This window comes from Rhinolophus ferrumequinum, chromosome 11 (genome assembly GCF_004115265.2).
Source record: "Rhinolophus ferrumequinum isolate MPI-CBG mRhiFer1 chromosome 11, mRhiFer1_v1.p, whole genome shotgun sequence".
In the NCBI taxonomy this organism is placed as follows: domain Eukaryota; kingdom Metazoa; phylum Chordata; class Mammalia; order Chiroptera; family Rhinolophidae; genus Rhinolophus; species Rhinolophus ferrumequinum.
In genome coordinates this window covers 5,915,532-5,933,113 of record NC_046294.1, presented here as the reverse complement: position 1 = coordinate 5,933,113, position 17,582 = coordinate 5,915,532, and the positions used below count along the sequence as shown (strand labels likewise).

Genomic DNA, 17,582 nt, shown 5'->3' with positions numbered 1-17,582 from the left:
TCCTCCTATTCTACAGATGAGGAAACTGAAGCCCAGAGGGAGGAAGGAACTGCCAGTGTCACACAGCTACAGAAAGAGAGCTGGGCTCTCTGGCTTTCTACTGGTGCTTCCATTTGATCAGCTCAAGTTTTGTCTTCAGGGAAAGAAAACTTCAGGGAGGTAGAGTCCTGGGCTGCCGTTTTGGGGACAGAGGCCAGGGGTTTGTGGCTACACACAGGACTTAGAGCCAGAAGGCTAGCTTGGCCCTGGGCTTCCAGTCCCAGAGCTACCATTTTCTGTCTCTGTGACCCTAGGTGGTTGGTCACCTACCCTCTGAGTCCCAGTCCCTGTGGGAATAATTGAGCCTCCTGCTGACCTCATGGGGCTGCTGTGGGATCAAATGAGATCACAAATGTGAAAGTGCTTTGTAAGCTGGAAATTGCTGGGCGCTCAGAAGGTGGTTACCAGGCTGGTGCCTCCTCCTTGCTCTTGTTCTACTCAATGCTTATCTTTCTCTAAAAGGAAAAGAAACCAATTGCAATTTACCAGAATGAGCAATGTAGAAGTGTGTGTGTGTGTGTGTGTGTGTGTGTGTGTGTGTGACAGAGAGAGACAGAGACAGAGACAGAGAGATTTTTTGAGGCAGTGTGACCCATAGGAAAGAACACACATGCTGGAATCAGACAACTCTGGGCTCTGAGTTTGAATTCTGCTGCTCACCAGCTGTATGACCCAGGTGAGGCACACAATCTCTCAATGCCTCTGTTTGCTCATCTGTAAAATGGAGACATAATAATAACTACATCTCAGGGTTGCTGGAGAATAGAAATAACACATATGTGTAAGCACAGCATAGTAAGAACTTGACAAATAGTAAAACTAAATACACATGTTAATAAAAACCCCAGGGTTGGGAGCCCTTGGGGCTCTGATCACACCCTAAAGTCCTCGTGCAGCGTACGTGTGCACACACACGCTCATTAACTGATATCTGGACTCCTTGGCTGAGTCCAAGCTGGACAGGTCAGGGTGACACAGGGGGCCAGGTCGGGGCACATGCAGGGCCTGAATCAGGTCAGCCTGGACGGCATCCATCTGCCTGCTTCAGAAACACCACCCAGTCTGCTCCCCACGCAGCCTGGGGCAGTGCCTGAGCCAGGCTCAGGTCTCAAGTGTGTGTGTGTCTGTGTGTGTGTGTGTGTGTGTGTGTGTGTGTGTGTGTGATTACATGATTCTGAAAGTCCCTTCCTGCTCTAACCGTCGGTGGAGCCACAAGGAGGTCCTTTCAGAGGCAGCACATTCCAAGCTCCTCAGTCACTAACGCCTGCCTGGTGGCTGCAGAAACGTTCCTGGCCCCTGACCTCACCAGCCCCGACCCAGGGAGGCCAAGCGAGAATCCCAGGGGGCCCCAGTGATTAGAGGAGTCTGGGGGCTGTGAGGTCTGAGAGACCCAGACACTGTCTCTTGGCAGCTGTGTGAGCCTGGCTCAGTCACTTTCCTTTTCTGAGCCCCTGAGAATCCCCACTTCTTGGGGCTGCAGTGAGGAGAAAGGAGGTAATGGAGGAATGTGCTTTGCACCCAGTAGGTTCTATCAGTGCCCCCAGGGCTTTGGAGGTGATGTTTATGTTTTTCAGTTTCCATTCACTTTTTAAATTGGAGTTTATTTTTAAAATTGAGGTGAGAGTCACATAACATACAATTAACCATTTTAAAGTGTACACTTCAGTGGACTTTAGTGCATTCACAATGTTGTGCAACCACCACTTCTCTTTAGTTTCAAAACTTTTTTTATCATCCCAGAAAAACATCCCATACCCATTAAGTAATCCCTCCCAATTCTACCCTCCCCCATCCCCCTGGTAGCCTCTAATCTGCTTTCTGTCTCTATGGATTTGCCTATTCTGGACTTTTCATATAAATGGGATCCTACAGTATGTGACCTATTGCATCTGGCTTTTTTCACTTAGCATAGTGTTTTCCAGGCTCATCCATGTTGTAGCATGTATCAGTACTTTGTTCCTTTTATGGCAGAACAATATTCTATTGCATGGGTATACCACAATTGGTTTATTTATTCTTAAAGTGATGGACATTCTTGTTGGCCATTATGAATAATGCTCCATGGACATGTGTACAAGTGTTGTTTGTGTGGACGTGTGTTTCCATTTATCTTGGGTGTATACCTAAGAGTGAAATTTCTGGGTCATATGGAAACTCTGTTTAACCTTGTAACGATGGGCAGACTGTTTTCTAAAGTGACGGCACCGTTTTACATTTCCATCAGCAATGTATGAGGATTTCAATTGCTCCTCATCTTTGCCAACACTTATTTTCCATTTTATAAAATGAAAGACATTCTAAAGGATGTAAAGTGGTATCTCGTTGTGTTTGATCTGCACGTCCTTAAAAAACAATCGTGTTCTGTAATGATCAATAAACATCTTTTCATGTGCTTGTTGTGCATTTGTATATATTTTTTGAACAAATGTCTATTCAAGCCCTTTGCCCATTTTTAATTGGGTTGCTTGCTTTTTGTGTTGTTATTGAATTTTATGAGTTCTTTATATATTCTGGCTACCAAACCCTTATTAGATATATGAACATTTACCCCCATGTTTTCTTCTAATAGTTTTATAATTTTGCTTCTTATACTTAGTTTGCTGACTAAATTGAAGTTTAACGTACATAAAGTGCACTCATCAAACACGTTCAGCTTAATGACATTTTACATGTATGTAAACCTGTGTAGCTACTGCCCTGATCAAGATATAGGACATTTCTGGGGTGGCTGGTTAGCTCAGTTGGTTAGAGCGCGGTGCTGATAACCGAGATTGCCAATTATATCCCTGCACGGGCCACCGTGAGCAATGCCCTCCTTAAAAATAAATAAATAAACAAATAAAAATAAAAATTTATTTTAGAAAAAGATACATTTCCAACAGCTCAGAAGCTCCTTGTACTTCCTCCCTCCCCACATAAGTAGCCACTATTCTGACTTCTATTATCATAGGTTAGTTTTGCCTCTTCTCAAACTTCGTAGAAATGGAACCATACCGCGTGCACTCTCTTGGGTCTGGCTTCTTTTCCTCAACCTGTGTGAGGGATTCATCTGCATCATTGGATAAAGTAGTAGCTTGGTCTCTCCTATTACTGTGTATGTAGCATGTCACTGCCCGAGTATTCCACAATCACTCCCTTCATGCTCCTGATGGTGATATTGGGGACTCTTCCAGAGGGGCTATTGAGAATAAGGCTGCTGTTTTCTTGGATATGTGCCCAGGGGTGGAATTGTTAGGTCCTAGGGTACACATTTAGCTTTGATTCTCTCCAACAGTTCTCCAAAGTAGTTGGACCGTTTCACATCCCACCAGCAGTGCATAAGCGTTTCAGTCACCCCACATCTGGAGGTGACATTTCAACTCACTTCAACAAACATTTTTTTCTCCTTAGTCCAGGCCCCATCCTTTTTCTTCTGGACACTCTCCAAGGCCTCCAGCTCAGCTCCCTTTTTTCCATTGCCCACCCAGCAGCCTGAGGGATTTTAAAAATCCTGACAATGTTCACAGAGGAATCTTTTCAAAATTCTGACCATTTCACCCTTAGGCTTGGACCCTTTCAAGCTATGGCACCCTTTGCATTTCTACACAGGAGGCCCTGTAGCCTGGGAAGGGGTGGGGTGGGTGTGCGTGATACACCCTGTTTTCTTTTAGGTTGCATGTTGGTTGTGGGGTGCTTAGAAGGCCAAGAGGGTAACACTTGTGGCTCACATTCATTGAGCTCTTATGAACCATATCTGTTTCAAAGCAATTTATTAATTCTCACGACAGCCCTGTAGAAATAGATGATACTATTATACCCATTTTACAGATTAGGGAATGTAGGCACAGAGAAATTAAGCAACTTGCCACAAGCCACACAATGAGGACATGGTGCAGCCAGGATTTGAACTTAAGCAGTCAGTGGCCAAAACCTGAGCTTCTCAACGTCTCATTAGTCTGTCTCTTGAATCAGCCAGAATCCTTAACATGGCATTCCAGATCCTTCCAGACCTGGGCCGCCTGCCCAGGCTCCTCCCTTCTCAGCCTCCAGTTACTCTCCCAGCTGCAGGCTCTCTGCCGGACTGAGCCTCTCAGTTTTGCACAGGCTGTTCCCTTTGCCCAGGATGCCCTCCCTCATCTCCTAACACAGCCAACTCTCTCTCACCCTGCAGATTTCACTTTCCCCACCACTTCCTCAGGAGGCCTTCCATAAATCCCTCATCTAGATTAAATCCTTTATGCAATACAGTCCCATAGCACTATGCAGGATATTACTTTTTTTTTTTTTTTTAAACCTGCTTAGGATAATTTTTAAAGATTTTGCCTTTTGGGGAGATTTTGCATTTAGCCTACCAGCACAGCTTGGGATAACAACACAAAGTTGAGTTTGATGGCCTGGGCTGAGGAAGAGGAGAGTGAGAGGGGGGCTGGGCTGCTGCCTCCAGGGCCTGGTTATCACCCTTCCCATTCTCCAGATGCCGGCTGAGCACCCACAAGTGTCCATCTGCTGTCCTTTGAGCCTCATGTCACACTGCTCTGATGGCCGTCTTGTCCCCATGAGGCAGATGAGGACTCTGAGGCTGCAGAGAGGGAAAGGAGTTGGGTTACCATCTCCTTCCCTGGAATTTCCTCCCCTCCCTGGCCACCTCTCCAGCCCAGGCAGCTGGAAGGGCATCACAGATATTGTCCCAGCCCTAGCCCACCTCTGATTTGTTATGCAATCTCACATCAGTCCCTTCCCTTCTTGGAGCCTCAGTTTCCCCTTCTCGCAGATTAGTAGTTTACATATGGTGATCCTTCAAACCAGAAGTTTCAGTGGAGATCCACTGGGGGAGGGGCAGGTCAGGTCTTGGGCCCTTCATCCCTGCTCCTATCAGCACAGCTCTGGACCCCAAGCGGATAACAGCATGAAGTCTGGAGTTAGATAGCCTGGGGTTGAGTCACTTCCTGGTTATGAGACCTGGGCCATTCCTTTAACTTCTCTATGCCTCAGTTTCCTTATTTGTAAAAAACGATATGATAATGTTTATGCCTGATTTTCATGATTGTTGGAGTAAATGAGATAAAACATGGATGGTGCTCAGTGTGGGACTGGTATAGTAAGAAATTAATAGGGGGCCGGCCCGGTGGCTCAGGCGGTTGGAGCTCCATGCTCCTAACTCCGAGGGCTGCCGGTTCGATTCCCACATGGGCCAGTGGGCTCTCAACCACAAGGTTGCCGGTTCGAATCCCACAGGGGATGGCGGGCTGTGCCCCCTGCAGCTAGGGATGGCTGCTGCACCTGGGCCTGAGCTGCGCCCTCCACAACTAAGATTGAAGGGACAACAACTTGACTTGGAAAAAAAGCCTGGAAGTACACACTGTTCCCCAATAAAGTCCTGTTCCCCTTCCCCAATAAAATCTTAAAAAAAAAAAAAAGAAGTTAATAAATGTTGGGGCCGGCCAGGTGGCTCAGCGGTTGGAGCTCTGTGCTCCTAATGCCAAAGGCAAGGCTGCCGGTTCGATTTCCGCATGGACCAGTGGACTCTCAACCACAAGGTTGCTGGTTCAGTTCCTCGACTCCCGCAAGGGATGGTGGGCTGCGCCCCCTGCAACTAAGATTGAACACAGCACCTTGAGCTGAGCTGCCGCTGAGCTTCTAGGTGGCTCAGTTGGTTGGAGCGCGTCCTCTCAACCTCAATGTTGCCCGTTTGATTCCCACAAGGGATGGTGGGCTGTGCCCCCTGCAACTAACAATGGCAACTAGACCTGGAGCTGAGCTGCGCCCTCCACAACTAAGACTGAAAGGACAACAACTTGACTTGGAAAAAAGTCCTGGAAGTACACACTGTTCCCCAATAAAGTCCTGTTCTCCTTCCCCAATAAAATCTTTTTTTTAAAAAAAAGAAATTAATAAATGTTAATGAGAATTCTTTTGATGTTATGTTTTGTGCCATGTAGACCCTCTCCTCTGAATGGAGGGCAGTAAGTTCTCTGCTGTCGGTGCCCAGGAAGGCTCTGCCTGCTCAGCCTGGTCCGGAAGTTTCTTGGAGCAACTCCTGTTCCCTGAAGGCCTGGGCCCAGGGCAGTTGGGGCCTGTCACCCAGTTCTTGGACTCTCCCATCCTAGGATGAAAGGCTGGCGGGTCTGGCCAGGGCCAGTAAACTGCCCCACCCTCGCTGGGAGTACCTCCTGGCACCCGTGTAAACTGAATCATGGGGGGCGAGGGGGTGAGTCATGAAGCCTGTGAATGGGATCCAGATAGGGCACAGCTTGCCTCTGTGGGGCCCTTAGCCATGCCCCATGGAGCCACAGTTCTCCCCTCCCCTCCAACACCCTGGCCCAGGGCAGAGGAAACAGGATCAGCCAGGCTCTGGGGCCTGGAGGCTGAGCTCTCAGTGTGCACGCGTGCTCCTGGGTGTGCATGTCTGAGTGTGTGTGGTGTCGGGGAGGGGGGTTGGCAGACAGGAAAGGGAGGCTCTGACTCGGGAGAAAAGGATTGGGGTTTGGAAAGGAGTCAAAGCCCTAGAGAGGAAAATTTTGGCGGGAATGCTTCGCTGCCCTCTCCTGGCCTCTGCCGGTTCAGCTGATTCTTTTTTTTTTTCCCTGTAGGAACCAGCTCTCTCCCTTTAGCCTGGGAGGAGCCAGGGCACGGAGAACTACAAGCCTGTTTTCTAAGGTTCCCAGGGGCCAGAGCTGCTCAGGGACCAGGGAGAGAGCTGCCTGCTGCAGAGGTGTTTACAAGTGCTCTTGGGAGATGTGGAGGCTACCGGAGAGTTTCTAGCCTTGACCATGGCCAAATTCCTTAACCTCTTTCTGCTGCAGTTTCCTTCTCAGTAATATGAGGGCTGTGAGGACCAAAGTGAGGACAAACTGCTTAGAGTAGAGCCTGGTGCAGAGGAGGACTGTGTATGTGGTTGTTCTTACTGAGCCTCAGTTTTTCCATCTAAAAAATGGGTGAGAAGGAGGTGCTCTTTGTCTAGCTGTCACTTTGGTTCCAGTCTCTGGTGTCATTCCCCAGAAGGTTGCCCCCTATGCCCAGCCACCCTGCCTGACTCTGTCCCTCTGTCCAGCCTGGAGGGGGTTTTCGTGCCCTGCTGGGAGGCCAGTCATCAAGGAAAGACGGGGGTGGTGGGTTTCTGGGCTGGGTGCCCTCAAGTTACCCCTCAATGTCCTGGGGAATGCATGTCAGAGAAGTGGGGAGTTTCCCTTCTGCGATGAATCAGCTGTGTGACCCAAGTCTCATCCCTGCCAGGGCCCCTCCCAGCAGGCGGCAGTGGGGCGCAGTTGCCCTGCTGGGAAAATCCCCAAAACCTAGCCAAAGCTCTGGCTGAAGCTTTCTCCTGACTCAGCTGTTTCCTGTCCACCCCAATTCAGCACCTACCCACAGCTGGAATCCAGAGTCAGGCAGAGATGATCCCCATTTTCTGGTCTGCCCCTTTGGGAGCCTCCTCTCTGGGGCTCGGGGGTTCGCAATGCGATGAATGTGAGTACCTCCTTTCCCTGGCCTCAGCCATCCTTCCCATAGTTTTATAAAAGGGAGCAGAACACAGGGGCTTGTCCAAATTGTCCCAGCCTAGTTCACCCTGGACCAGGCCATTTCCTTACTCCCGTGTAGGAAGGGGTCAGCCAAATAAGGCAGAGTGCCCTGGCAGGCTGAGGGGGTGGGTCTTGGGGAGTCCTGGGCCTGGCAGGGGAGCAATCCCATGATAGGCCTGTAAGATCCTTCCTGTCCAAGTAGGCTTAGTCAGTGTACTCTCTGGGACTCAGTTTCTCTACCAGTAAAATGGTAATCTTAGTCTTGGCCCAGCCTCTCTCCCAGGGGGTTCTGAGGACCCAACCTGCGTACTTTACAGACTCCAGAGGGGTTGGCCAGAGAATGGGGAACGTCTCTGCGTCTCTGCCAGACTCTGGATTTCAGCTGGGTCCTTGCTGGCTCTTTGTTATCTTTGCAGCCCCTGCACCCCAACAGCGCTTTCTTATAGTGGGGACTCAACAATACATCAGGTGCTCTGGAGTTGGATGACCTGGATTCAAATCTTGGCTCTGCCACTTATGGCTTTATAACCTTGAACTAATTACTGAACCTCTCTGGTCCTCAGTATTCTCTTCTGCAAAATGGCAACTATAATAGAGCCAGATGAGGCTTAGAGGAGGTAACACACATGAACACTTAGCACAGTGCCTGGCTCATGTGATGAATAGAATGAGGAAACAGTCACAGAGACAGAGAGTAACTTTTAATCAATCCCTCATTTATTCAATAATGTTGATTTGGCCCTTATGCTAGGCCAAGGTCCTATGCTGGACGCTGAGGGATAAAGCGCAGCCACTGTCCTTGAGGGGCCCAGACACTCAGATGAGAGCCACAGGTGGGTGGGTTTTATGGGAGCCTGGGGTGCACATGGTTGGGGAGGAGAAACCTCCAAGAAAATGAGCCAGTGGATGGTGGGTCTGAGACGTGGAGTCAGCCAGGAAAGCAGGCAAGTGTCACATACACCAAGCAGAGGACAACATAAGCAAAGGCACAAAAGTGAGAAAGGCCAGACTGTGTGCAAGAAAACCACAGGCGGCTCTTGATTCTGAAACAAGGGTGAAGCAGGGAACGGAGGAGAAGGGGCCGGAAGGGCTGGCAGGGGCTGGATTTGAGCTGTTCACGCTTTCATTCATTTAATAATTTATGGAGAGATTACTCTAGCCGAGTACTGTGCTAGGCTCTGGGAATAGGGCTGAGATTCAGACATTGCTCCTGCTTTCACTGTGCCCTGAGTCTGGGTATGTGGCTTATGGGCCCACGAGAGATAGACGTCAATCAAGTGATCACATAAGCCACCTGTCCTCCTTGCTGCACGAGGTGTTTAAGCCGTAGGAACAGCCTGAAGCTCAGGGCTGTGTGCCAGGGGCTGAAAGAAGTGCCAGTTAGCTCCAGTGGGGTGAGCATGGGCAGAAAGGGGTGCTTGAGGGAAGCTGGGGCAGTTGGTCATGGCCGGCCCAGGAGAGTGGACTGTGTACTGCAGGCTGTGGGAGCCACAGAAGGGCTTCCAGTAGGAGGGACACAGGCAGCTCTGCGGGAGAGCTGGCTGTGGGGGCAAGAGGGAGAAGTGGGAGGGGAACAGGGCAGAGGAGGCAAGTTGTAGCGCTTCGCAAGAGAGTGAAGAACGGCTAAAGCAGGGCCATGAGGCTGGAGAAGGGGTGTGTGAAATGCTCAGTTATGGAAGGAGAACCAGGTGGTGTTGACAGGACCTGGGCATCTTTGTGGGACCCCTGAGGGCCTGGCCAGGATCTCCCCAAGCCTTGGCCCATTCTGGCCAACTGCAAAGCACTGACAGTCTGAGGGAGGCAGAGCACCAGGATCCAACTTGCAGACCACCCAGCTCTGGGGACTTCCCAGGGCTGGGCTGAAGGGGGACTGAGCCCTGGGGAAGCTTGGGGTGGGGGCTGAGCGAGCATCTCATGACTCACCCACTTCCACCCAGTCAGCCCAGTGGCATCTCCGCTCCCCTGCTCCAAATTCCAATTTGGTGAGGCTGCTTGAGGCTGAGTCAGCTCCGGCACGGCACGAGCAGCATCCCAAGGGGCTTCCTGCCAGACACCCTGGCCCAAAACCAGGCATGGGGTTGGGAGGGTGCAGAGTCAGGCTCTGATGGAGGCTCCAGCAGCCTAAGTTGAGGGGGGTGGCCCAGAGAGATCACGTGGGTGGGTTGTGAAGGCTCACTGTGGGTGAGGCCAGGGACCACACTCTGCCTGAGGAGGCAGGGACCAGGGTAAGTCCTAGCTCTGCTCAGCTCACTGCATGACGCTGAGGGAACTCCCTTCCCCTCGGCCCGTTTCCTTGAGCACAGAATGGGACCAACGTGTCCTTCTCAACAGGTTGTGAGAGTTAAGTAATGCATACGGGAGTGCTTTGCAAACTGTCCAGTGGGCCCTGTGATGGCCAGGATGGTGGAGAGGTGAGTATAGCCAGCTGGGATTCCACGGTTACTTATGGTTGTGCAGATTGTTTGCTGCACAAGGATGTCCACCCTACGTTGCTGAAATCCAGCCCATCTGCTCACTCACCAGACCATGCATGTGCTTTGACATAGGAACTGCCAGGACCAAGAGGATACCTTTCTCTTATAAGCACAAATACACCCTGTGGGTTAGTAGTGGCCCCTTGGACTTTGCTGGGCCAAACCCCTGGATTTATGGGAAATCACTGAGAAGATGATTCTGATTCTTGGGATGAAGGCGAAGCAGTGCTGGCTTTGCAGAGGCTCTCAAGAGAGATTCCCAGCCTTGGCAGTAAGGTGTATCTTATTACTGGGGGCAGTTAGGAGGGCCCAGTCAGGGCGGAGAGGCAGTCTCTCCTGGCCCTGCCTCTCTCCAGCAACCAAAGCAGGTAACCAACAACATGGTATTTTAAAAAACACTCAACACACAGACCCAAGCTGGGTTTTATTGAAATGCCAGGAGCAGGCACATGGCAAGATAGTGAAGGGAAGGTAGTGCAGGCTGTGAGGTGGCAGGGAGGAGCAGACACCATGTTCATGGCCCTGGCATCCCCTCTTTCTGCCAGGGGCTGAGTGGCCCCCCCTACCCTCCCCCCAAAAAAAAGGCATGCTCAGGCCTGCAGGGCCTCTGCCCCCCGGGCTGTGAAGGCTCCAAGGAGAGGGACTGGAAGCACTAAGTTTTCTCTTTTGTGAGGAAGAGGAGAATGCAGGAGGAGGGGGAGGTACAGCCAGGGATAAGGGTGGCCAAGGCAGGCTCTCTCCTGGGTGTCTGTACCCAGCCTATGGTCCTGGATGGCAGAGCAGAGCAGCATCGAAGAGAGAGGCTGAGGGTCCGGTCCTAAGAGAGCCAGAACCTCCAGCAGGTGGGGACTTGACTCAGCCCTGAACAGAGGGCAAAAGTTCAAGGGGATCGAAGATGCAAGCAGTTCCCGAGTGACCTAGTCTTAGAGCTGTGGGACATGGCCTCCTTGGGACGAGGAGGAGGAGAAAGACGGGAGGATCCATCCCTAGCAGGGGGTACAGAGGGTGGTCTCCCCAACTTGGCCCCACTAGGTCAGTTCCACATTGTTGGCACGGTCCAGCACACGGGAGCCACGAGCATTGCCCCCCAGCTGGAAACGGCTCTCATAGAGAGTGGGGCAGAGATGCCAGCGGTTGGCCCGGTAGATGCCCAGGTAGGTGTAGACATCAGGCTTGTAGGTGAGCAGGCACTTAATGCCTGCTGCACGGATGGCTGCATCTGCCTCCAGCACACCCAAGCGGTCCGTGAAGTCGTCTGTATAAACACAGATGACCTGGCGCCCACCCTCCCTGGCCCGTGGGCTCACCTTGGCCACCTGAAGCCGGCCCTCGACCACAGCCCGAGCAATGCCAGCCCAGGCATGGTCCAGCTTGAAGCCAGGTGCCAGGTGCATCAGCCACTTTCCCGAGAGCACGTGGTGGGTGATGGCCAGCTGGCGCAGGGTACCTGGCGTGACGGGCCGCCCGCTGGTCTGCAGGGCTTCCCAGGCTGCCTGCAGGCCCTGCACATCACCCGAGTTGGGGATGTAGCCCTGCCCATACGCTGCAATCCAGCCCACGGGCTCAGAGTTGGGTGAGCTAGGGTCCCCGTAGCGAGTAACTTGGGATGGCGGGTACTTGGCCAACCAGGCATCTAGCTCAGAGGCAGGTGTGGTGCGGGCGTCAAACACCAACCAGGGGTCCATGTCAGCTGCCATGGCCTCTGCAGCCAGATGCTCAGCAGTGAAGCCATCCTCACGGCCACCTGGAGAGTCCTCCTCCTCCAGCTCCTCACCTGACTCCATCCTGCTGTGAGGGAAACAAAGTTCGTGACAGATTTGCAGCTTGCTGGGCCCTAGCGGGTGCCAAGCATTAGACTAAACTGTGTGGCCTTGGTCAGGATTTAAAGTCCTCGTGCCTCAGTTGCCTCATCTTAACAATGATAACAACTGTTCCTGGCTCAATGCGCTGTTGACAATTAAATGCCTGAGGTGGAATAAGCACGACTGAGTGTTATTGCTCATGTTATTTCTACTCTTCCTGACTTACAGACAAGAAACAAGCTCAGAGAGAAGGGACTCACCCAAGGTCACACCTATAGTGAGCGACAGGGCCTAATTGTAAATTCAAGTGTGGGTGCAACTGACCCAGCTACACCTCCTGGCCCTGCCAGTGACTGGCAGGTATCCTGGGCGCTGGCATTTAATGCAGGGAAGCGCAGGAGCCCCCGTTCGCTCAGCACCGAGGCAGGCCCTGCAGGGCAAGTCCTCCCAGGCGGGCGTTATCTGGCCCACTTAAAAAATAAGGACACTGAGGACCAGAGAAGGCAGTGACGGGTCCGAGGCCAATGGGGCGGTGCCCGGACTCGAACCCCGGCTTGTTAGAACCAGCGGGAGGGCCAGCCTCTGGCCCCGCCGCGCCCGCCGCCATTAGCGCCCATCGCAAGAGCTTGGCTCCCGCCCGACTCTGCCCCCTCCCGCCGCCCCGCCGTCACCTTCGGCCTTCGCTGCGTTCGGCACCGACCCAGCCCCGCGCCTGGCTCCGCTCCTGCCGGGGCTCCGCGCCGCCGCGCCCCGCCCCCGCCACGGCTGCCGCCGCCGCCGCCATCTTAGCGCCCCGCCGCCTCAACAACAACTTTATAGATAGACAAGCGCGGCACGGGGCGGGGCCCCCGAGCCAGAGCAGCCGCGCCGCGGGGCGGGGCCGGCCACTGAGGGGGCGGGACTTGGGCGGGGCTGACCCCAGGGGCGAGGCCATCAAGAAACCCAGGAGGGGCGGGCCTGCGGCGGGGCGGGGCTAACGTTCGCTCTTCTGGCCTGGGGGCGGGCGGGAGTGGCGGTCGGGTCCCGGACCGACGCGCACAGCCCAGGAGGTTCCGAGGGGCGGGCACTCGGACCCTGCGAGAGGCTGCCTACCGGCGGCGCTAGGACCCCGTGGGGAGCGGCGGGGGCGGAGCGGGCGGCACCAGGACCCGGGGGAACCTCGACGGGCGGGTGGCGAGCAGGCCCCGGGGCCGGGAGGCTGCAGGCGGCGGCGCTGGGCCCGGCGCGGCGAGAGAGTCCCGGAGATGCCGAGCAAGAAAAAGAAGTACAACGCGCGGTTCCCGCCGGTGAGCATGTGGCTGGGCCCGGCAGGAGAGGGCCCAGCTCCCGGGAGGCTCGGGCCCAGGCCTGCCTGGGGGGCGGGCGCATCGCCGTGCCCCGGGACCCGGACGCCCCGCCCCCTTCTGTGCCCTCCTTGCGTTGTTGCCCCCCGCCCCCTTTCTCCCGGGATACCCCTCTCGCTCTCCCCAGTACCCCATTCTGGGACTGAGGCGACGGGGTCCGACCTCTCTGCCTCCTCCCCAGGCGCGGATCAAGAAGATCATGCAGACGGACGAAGAGATTGGGAAGGTGGCGGCGGCTGTGCCTGTCATCATCTGTATCCTGTCGGGGGCTGGCCGGGTTGAGGGACGTGGGGGAAGGAGGCAGCCGGGGGTCGCCTTGTGAGGGCTGGGACCCCACTCCCGCGTTCTCCTTGACGACTCTGAGCCCGGGCGCTTGAGCTCTTCCTGGAGTCGCTGTTGAAGAAGGCCTGCCAGGTGACCCAGTCCCGAAACGCCAAGACCATGACCACATCCCACCTGTGAGTGGCTGCGAGCTGGAAGAGCCCAGTGGGGCCCTGTCCCAGGCGTTCACACACTTAAGAGAGCCTATGTCCTGATGGGGAGGTGGGAGGCTACTGGGAGACCAGCAAGGCCTTAGAGACTGGTGGTTCGAACTTGGAGAGGAAAGGCTGGGTGTTCCAGCAAAGGGAGGAAGTCGGGTGGTAGAGGTTTTCCAGACTCCATTCTCCTAATATCCAGAGCTTCTTGCTGACCCTTGCTGAGAGAGCAGACATCTGGGGCCCTGCCAGATGCCATCCCCGCCTCACCTCTTTCAGGAAGCAGTGCATCGAGCTGGAGCAGCAGTTTGACTTCTTAAAGGACCTGGTGGCATCTGTGCCTGACATGCAGGGGGATGGGGAAGACAACCACATGGACGGGGACAAGGGTGCCCGCAGGTGGGGAGTTAGGGCCGAGTGTCCAGGCTGGAAGGCCAAGGCCACCAGGGATGGAGGGGGTTGGGGGGTGGCGAAGGAGCAGGGACACCTCTGAGCAGATGGATTATACCTTCCCAAAGGGGCCGGAAGCCAGGCAGCAGCAGCCGGAAGAATGGTGGGATGGGAAACAAAGGCAAGGACAAGAAGCTGTCAGGGACGGACTCTGAGCAGGAGGTGAGTGAAGCCCCCAGCCCTCTGTCCTGCCTCTTCGAGCCGGCTGGAGGCCTGGGCCCACCCTCACCTGTGACTTCACTGTACCCTGATTTCTTTGTTTTCAAATTGGGGTGATGGAGGTCAGCATCCTGTCCCTGCCACTCCGAGAGGTCTGGGGTTTCAGTGATGGTCCCATGCCTTTCTTGTCACCCCTGACCCCTGCCTTGCTCCCAGGATGAGTCTGAAGACAGTGACACTGATGGGGAAGAGGAGACAGCGCAGGCTCCACCCCAGGCCAGCCACCCCCCTTCCCACTTTCAGAGGTAAGCAGCTCAGTGGCTCCAGGAGGGGGCCAGCAGACTCCCCAAGGCTGACTTGTCCTTCCTGGTCACTTGCTTCTGTTGTTTGTGGCAGATTTGGGGGATGGGAAGGGAAGAACTGAGGAGGGCTTAAAGACAGGAGACTGTACTCTCAGAAAGTCCCTTCCCCACAGTGGATGGGGCCTGGGCAGGGCCTTTGTGACCTGCTCGGGCCCTTCCCTTCTCTGGGCTTGGCTCCCATTTGGTACAGAGGGTGGGGGGCTCCATGCTGTCTGTGTGGAGGGCGGAGTGGGGCTCAGGGGGTCGGAATGGGCCCGGAGAGTGACCTGATTGCCCCTCCTGCTTTCTGCCCTGCAGCCCCCCAACACCTTTCATGCCCTTCACCTCGACTCTGCCTCTGCCCCCAGCACCTCCGGTTCCCTCCGCACCTGACGCAGAGGATGAAGAAGATTATGACTCCTAGCGCCCTCTGCCCCCCAGGCCACACCCCCTTTTAGTTGGTTTTAGTTGTTCTGGGGGGAGGAGAGAAGGTAGAGCTGTTCTTAAATTTATTAAAAAAATAATAACAAAAGGGAACATCAGTGTCTGTCCCAGCCTCTGTCTAGGGCTTTGTGGCGGCCTTCCCACCATTCCACCTGAATTCCTCACACTGAGCTGGGGCAGGAGCAGGGGTGGGCCGGGCAGCTGCTGAGTGAAAGGAGGGGCTGGAGGCCACGGGTGTGCCAGCGCAGGACCAGGGGTGCTGAGAGAAGGAAGGTGGACAGAGTGGTGTAGGACCTGAGCCAGCAGGTGCCGCTGTGCTGGGGGACAACCTATCTCATTGTGCTGTGTGACCCTGGACAGGTTCCTACTGTTCTCTGAACAGCCTCTTGTCCTCTGACGGAGACCTTTTTGTCCACTGGGGGCTGCAACTAAGGGACAGACAGGACGAGTAATAGGAACTGGAGAGCTCTGAGCCTGGTGCCATGAAGGGTAGAGGAAGGGGCAGCAGGAGCAGAGGTAGGTGGGATGGTTGTGGAGAGTCTCGAAGGCCAGCTTGTGATCGGGGCAGTGACACAGTTCGTCAGTCCATGGCCATTTCTGAGCGGACCCTGAAGCTGCAGTGTCCACGGAGGCAGACGTGTGCTTCAGGGAGCAGTGGCTTGAGGCTGGGCAGGAGGCATGGAAAGCAGTGGGTCAACTTGAGTGCTGATGGTTGACTGGACAGGGCAGAGAGGGAGGGAACCCTCAAGGGCTCTCAGGTTTCTTTCTGCAGCAGCTCGGGCAGGGGCCTTTTCCAGCTGGGGGACATGAGGTAGAGCGGGAGTAGGCCTGAAGATGACAAGTTTGACTGTGATGAATTTGGGGTGCCTGTGAGGACGCTGAGGAGAGGTGTGGAGTGGACACTTGGACACGGGCCTAGAGACAGATGTGTGAACTTTGAGAGTAGGTGACTTCACCTCGGGAGAGAGGGGCAGCCCATCAGAGGAGACTGAAGAGCAGCCAGACCCAGAACCCCCAGGAGCCACTGGATGTGCCCACCCAGGGGGCTCTGGGAGAAGGGACAGGCCAGTTGTCACACACCAGGACACATTGCAGGCTTTAGGGAAGCCTTCCGCACAGCTGCCTCAGAGGCTTGCTGGTTGTTGATGAGGCAGGGAGAGCTGGAGGTGAGAAACTGAGGTGAGCTGAAGCAACACCGCTCAGAGCTGTGAAGTGGAGAGGGAGCAGTAGCTCAGTGAGGAGCAGGGAGTTTCTGTTTTTGTGTTTTAAGAGGGCAGATGCAAGCTTGTAGTGAGGGAGGGGATGTGGGATAGGAGGGGAGAGAATGGAGTGAGGTGGGGGGTGCCCAAGGCAAACCCAACCTGGTGAGGGAGAGGGCGGTGAGGAGGTTTAGGTGGGAGGACTGCAGAATTCAATTTTCACCCAAGATATCTGACTTCTGTGAATTAGGAGGCTGCTGGCAGGTGTGGAAGGGCCCAGGGCAGCTGGAGCTGGGGCATGTGGGTCCTGTCTGCCTCTCGTGTGCTCCCCCTCTGGATATAGTACCTCTGCCTTCTTTTGGGGAATCACCTTTTCTGTACTCCACCTGCAGTGTGTGCAGCAGACCCCACTTCCTGGGGTGGAGGGATGGGAACATCACCAGCCTGGCCAATCACATCACCCACCACACTCGCTCTGGCCCCAGTGAGTGGTACAGGCCGGTCATGACCACTGGGACTTTAGATGGGACCAGTGGGAAGGGGTTTTGACATGATCGCTGGCTTCCCCGTGGCTGGGAGAGCAGCAGGGAACCCTCTGAGGAGTCCAGGTGAGGGTGATGGCGGCCATGCTAGTGTAGCAAAGCTGGCGGAATGTCAGCCGGGTGCTGCTGGAAGCTGCTTCCAACCCTGAGGGGCAATTCTGACTGAGAACAAAGCCAGCACAGTAGAACCAGTTGGCGCAGAGGCACAGTCGTCTGATGACATCTGAACACCTGAACCCAGTCTTGCCTGAAGCCTTCATGCCTTAGGCTTCTTAGTTACGTGAGCCAATAAACATTTCCCCTCTTGAAGTCACCTGGGTTGTGTCCCTTGGAACTGAAAGAGCTCTGGCTGGCAGGGACCATGAATGGGAGGTGGTTCCCACCGGCCCGGGAGCGGGAATGGTTGGGCTCAGTCCCAGGGAAAGGTGGGCACCTGGGCCCACGGAGCTGAGGACACCAAGCGGCTGTGAGGAATGGGGGAGGGAGAGGAAGAGACCCTGGGAGCCTATTGCTGGAGTCTGTCCAAAGGCTGAGATTCAGAACTGAGAGGGTTCAGAATGACAAGGCTGGATTGTGAAAGGCCAGGAGGCCAGGGTGCTGGGACCACCTCCCGCCAGGCAAAAGGCTTGAGGACGCGTAGGTGGGGGTGAGAGAGGTCCAGGAGCCCCTGGCCTGTCCTCTGCTTCTCGGCCTGTTGGTTTGGCCTTGGGAGAGTACATAGGAGTGGAATCTCTCCAGCCAAGCCATGGATTCAAAGCTTCTCTGTTTATTAACCTCAGGCAAATTCAGTAGCTTCTCTGTGTCTTACTGTTCTTAT

The 17,582-nt window shown here is 54.6% G+C and overlaps 2 protein-coding genes across 3 annotated transcripts; one reads left to right on the top strand and one right to left on the bottom strand.

Annotated features, from left to right (window-relative positions):
* Positions 1-10,414: 10,414 nt before the first annotated feature.
* On the bottom strand, positions 10,415-12,627 carry C11H11orf68 (chromosome 11 C11orf68 homolog). Of its 2 annotated transcripts, none has more exons than XM_033119675.1 (2): positions 12,483-12,627; positions 10,415-11,797 (listed from the first exon to the last, which is right to left on the bottom strand). In XM_033119675.1, the coding sequence occupies exons 1-2, from the start codon at positions 12,593-12,595 to the stop codon at positions 11,038-11,040; spliced, it is 873 nt and encodes a 290-aa protein (XP_032975566.1). In that variant the 5' UTR covers positions 12,596-12,627; the 3' UTR covers positions 10,415-11,037. The 2 variants fall into 2 exon arrangements, with proteins under 2 accessions (XP_032975566.1, XP_032975567.1); XM_033119676.1 differs by having other exon boundaries at positions 10,415-11,794; positions 12,483-12,623.
* A 198-nt stretch (positions 12,628-12,825) lies between these two features.
* DRAP1 (DR1 associated protein 1) lies at positions 12,826-15,117 on the top strand. Its single transcript, XM_033119680.1, has 7 exons — positions 12,826-13,097; positions 13,336-13,408; positions 13,519-13,612; positions 13,910-14,029; positions 14,149-14,242; positions 14,456-14,544; positions 14,899-15,117. The coding sequence occupies exons 1-7, from the start codon at positions 13,056-13,058 to the stop codon at positions 15,002-15,004; spliced, it is 618 nt and encodes a 205-aa protein (XP_032975571.1). The 5' UTR covers positions 12,826-13,055; the 3' UTR covers positions 15,005-15,117.
* Positions 15,118-17,582: the final 2,465 nt, after the last annotated feature.

What these genes read in the sequence shown, in the direction of transcription:
- C11H11orf68 (XM_033119675.1), bottom strand. Translation starts at nt 12,595, where the DNA reads ATGGCGGCGGCGGCGGCAGCCGTGGCGGGGGCGGGGCGCGGCGGCGCG. An exon ending in GAACGCAGCGAAGGCCGAAG is followed by an intron (nt 11,798 to 12,482) that starts GTGACGGCGGGG and finishes TTTCCCTCACAG; the next exon opens with CAGGATGGAGTCAGGTGAGG.
- DRAP1 (XM_033119680.1), top strand. Translation starts at nt 13,056, where the DNA reads ATGCCGAGCAAGAAAAAGAAGTACAACGCGCGGTTCCCGCCG. An exon ending in ACAACGCGCGGTTCCCGCCG is followed by an intron (nt 13,098 to 13,335) that starts GTGAGCATGTGG and finishes CCTCCTCCCCAG; the next exon opens with GCGCGGATCAAGAAGATCAT. An exon ending in CCCCCTTCCCACTTTCAGAG is followed by an intron (nt 14,545 to 14,898) that starts GTAAGCAGCTCA and finishes TCTGCCCTGCAG; the next exon opens with CCCCCCAACACCTTTCATGC.